This window comes from Apaloderma vittatum, unplaced genomic scaffold (assembly GCF_000703405.1).
Source record: "Apaloderma vittatum isolate BGI_N311 unplaced genomic scaffold, ASM70340v1 scaffold26381, whole genome shotgun sequence".
NCBI classification, from domain to species: domain Eukaryota; kingdom Metazoa; phylum Chordata; class Aves; order Trogoniformes; family Trogonidae; genus Apaloderma; species Apaloderma vittatum.
The window spans coordinates 2,551-6,128 of record NW_009698886.1 but is presented as its reverse complement, the minus strand read 5'-3'; the positions used below and the strand labels follow the sequence as shown (position 1 = coordinate 6,128).

The following is a 3,578-nucleotide window of genomic DNA, read 5'->3' as shown; positions in this document are numbered from 1 at the left end:
CGTCCCTGGCTGGTGCGGTCGGTTTGAGTGGAGTGTTTGGGGGTTTGGTTTTTCGGTTTGGCGGCTGCAGACCGGTCGTTTTCTCCCGCGAGCCGGGGTGGCCGCCCCTCGCTAACCCCCCGTGGGCAGCAAGGTCGGGTGAAATCCAGTCGGTTTGGGTAAGTGTGGCTTTCGAGGCGAGTCCTGACCCTGGCTCGCGGGGGAGTGGATGTCGGTAAAATCCAGCCGAGTTCGCAGGGATGACTCGGATCGTCGCTGGCAGCGATTGCGACAGGGGCAGGGGAAGGGGCTGTCGGGCCGGTCGTCTGCTTCCTCATTACATTTTGGGTTTAAATCGGCTTCTTGTGGGTCCGAAATGCTGAGCAGGGCTTCCTCAAGCCGGTTCCCCTGAGCCCGAGAGTGGCCCGTCCCCTCCAAAACGGGAAATTTCCAGAGGCAGGTTTTCTCTAGGTTGAGCGTTTGGTTGAAGGAGTTTGGTCTCGTTCTGGTTTCTGCAGCTCTTACATGTTTGTGCTCCGACTGCAAACAAGCGAACTCCACGTGCGAAACGGACGGCGCCTGCATGGTCTCGGTCTTCAACCTGGACGGCGTCAAACACCACGTCCGGACCTGCATTCCTGAGGCAAAACTCATCCCTGCTGGGAAGCCCTTCTACTGCCTGAGCTCCGAAGATCTGCGCAACACCCACTGCTGCTACTCTGATTTTTGCAACAAAATCGATTTGATGGTTCCCAGCGGTGAGTAGAGAGCTGGAGAAACGGTCTTTTTGAGCTGGGGAGGAGATTTGCCGGGTTGGGCTTGGGGATGAGGAGTCCTCGGCCCTTTTTTTTCCCTTAGGTGGGTGCGTGAACTCGAGCACTAGGCTTATTTCCTTGATTGGTGAAGTGGAAATAATAACAAACCACTTCAAATTAAAACACGAAGTTGCTTGAACGCCGCTGTGGCCAGCCAGGTGTCGCCAGGTGATGAAGTTGTACTTCAGGGGAGGAGAAGTTGCCAAAGTTTGGCTTTGGTTTTTGTTCTCCCTGGGCTCAGCTCGGATCCCTTTCCTGGCTCTCGCTCGTGCATTTATGACGTGACTTCCCTTCTCCTGGGACTTACAAATGTGTCCCAGCGATGAGCCACGGGTACGGGAGCGTTGCAGCAACTTCAGAGCGAAGTGGGGTGTGTTTGTGGGGGGGTGCCTGGGTTCCGAACACACAAAGAGGCAGCAGCCCTGCCTCCGAGTGAGGGTGTGGGAAACATCGGCTTCTTTCTCATTCCACGCACAGAGAGAGCTCGTGGGGCTTCCTCCTGCCTCCTGGCTCTGGTTTGGGCTCTTTTTTAGTGGGTCGTGTGGGGACCGCAGTGGGGAATTCTCCTGTGGTCTCAAAAAGACACATAATTGGTGTCTTCTGGTATGAGGCCGTTCCAGGGGCAGGAGGGTGAGACAAGGCTTTACTGGTTGTTTTTTCTCCCGCTTGGAGAGTTCAAGTGGAAGGTTAAATGCCGACTGTTCTGACAAATTCAGCCCGGAACGGGCTCCCGTCCTCTTTTAAACAGCAAGTGCCAAGAATCCCTGATCCCACGTCATCTTTTGGGGGGTTTCAGCTGTATTTTGCCCACCTGGAGACTTGGATCAGTCTCGCATTAACGCTGGTATTTGGTGTATCCTCTGCCGTCTGGGAACAATCATCCAGGCTGTGAGAGGAGAAAGTCCTCAAAGAGCACATTTCCTACAAGCATCTGCTTTTCCTTCTGCCTTTTCTCCCAAGGACACCTGAAAGATAACGAGCCGCCGTCGAGCTGGGGTCCCGTGGAGCTGGTGGCGGTGATCGCCGGGCCCGTCTTCCTCGTGTTCGTTGTCATGATCATCGTAGTCTTCGTTTTCCACCACCACCAGCGAGTCTATCACAACCGGCAGCGGCTGGACATGGAAGACCCCTCTTGCGAAATGTGCCTTTCGAAGGATAAGACCTTGCAAGATCTCGTCTACGATCTCTCCACCTCTGGCTCTGGCTCAGGTAGGAAGATAAGACTGGAAACGACGGATGAGAACTTGAAATTGTGCAGTCTCTCCTGGGCTCCGGGTTGCCACAGCTTGGCCCCGGCTGTTGCCTCATCGGCCCGTCGTGAGTCGCGTGGAGGCCGAGGTTTCCGTTCTGTCACCCCTGTGTCAGTGTCCAGTGCTTAGGCTGGGTAAGGGCAGTAGCTGGGCCCCTCCTTAGCTGCTGGTGTGTAAAAACGGTGAGTTTTTTGGATAAAAACGGTGAGTTTTTTGGAGCTTCCCTCCTTTTCTGCAAGAGGGTTGGCTCAGACAGCCGGGTGTATTTCAGATTTAGCCTTGGACCTGGATTCGAGGTGGAAACGGGTGGTCTCTGTGAACCTGTGGGTTGTTGGCTTTCAGAGGAGGATGAGGATGGTGCCTGCATCAAAGCTGGCAGGAGGATGGGAAAGATCCCAGCAGCCAGGAATTTGAGGCGTGCAAATACTGCGTTTGTGCAGCCGCTTTCATCCCAGAGGGTTCTTGGGTCTTCCAAAGGCGGCACCGTTCGGTTCTGTAGCACTTAAATCATCCCCAGAATGGATTGGGAAGTCGTCGTTTTATTCTTACTTAGAACTATGAAAGCAAAAAAAATACACATATATTTTGCAGCAGATGGAAGCTGTAGGGTAATGCACAGAGGCAGGGAGTGTAAGAACCCGACAGTGGGCCAGGGAATAAACCTTGAGCACCACATCCTCTGGATACAAAGTGTTTTGGTTGTTCTCCAACGCGGAGCCTCCTGGGTTTGACTTCAGGCTTTGGGGTTCCGGGAGGTTCTTCCGTTCATCCCTCCGGTTCCTCGCCTCTAGGTTTGCCGCTTTTTGTCCAACGGACCGTGGCTCGGACCATCGTCCTTCAGGAGATCATCGGGAAAGGCCGCTTCGGCGAGGTGTGGCGCGGCAGGTGGCGCGGGGGCGACGTGGCCGTCAAAATCTTCTCGTCGCGCGAGGAGCGTTCCTGGTTTCGGGAGGCAGAAATCTATCAAACCGTGATGCTGCGGCACGAGAACATCCTGGGGTTCATCGCTGCGGATAACAAAGGTAACGAGTGCAGCGCAGGGAGCAGAGACTTGGCCGGCGTGCAGCCTGCCTGCCTTCGCCTGGTGTCGCAACCCCGTGGTCTTTTCTCCGCTGCAGATAACGGCACGTGGACTCAGCTGTGGCTCGTCTCCGACTACCACGAGCACGGATCTCTCTTCGACTACCTGAACCGGTACACAGTGACCATCGAGGGCATGATCAAGCTCGCCCTGTCTGCCGCCAGCGGGCTCGCCCACCTGCACATGGAGATCGTGGGCACACAGGGTAAGGGCGAGGCTTGAAAAGGCCTCTCGAGGGGCGGGGAATAAAGCAGGACTGAGGAGGGGCGCGGTGAACGCTGGCCGAGTCCTCCGGTCACTATCGACCGGCACCGGCCCGATGGCTTTGGCTGCCTGCAAAGTGGGTCAGCCCTGCGCTGCCTCCTGCGAGTTGCGTCAGCGTTCTGCCGCTCCGTCCTAAAACTGGTGCCGCTGGGGGTGTGGGATGTTAGCGCAGGCAGGGACTGCGAACTC

General features: G+C 56.0%; 1 protein-coding gene across 1 annotated transcript in view; it reads left to right on the top strand.

The window, feature by feature from the left end:
• The first annotated feature begins 499 nt into the window (after positions 1–499).
• Positions 500–3,578, top strand: part of ACVR1B (activin A receptor, type IB) — a 4,744-nt gene continuing 1,665 nt past the window's right edge. The window contains exons 1-4 of the mRNA XM_009878192.1: positions 500–737; positions 1,755–2,003; positions 2,836–3,066; positions 3,163–3,330. Of these exons, the coding sequence (XP_009876494.1) occupies positions 563–737; positions 1,755–2,003; positions 2,836–3,066; positions 3,163–3,330 (823 nt within the window). The 5' untranslated portion in view covers positions 500–562. The remainder of the gene's footprint in view (positions 738–1,754; positions 2,004–2,835; positions 3,067–3,162; positions 3,331–3,578) is intronic.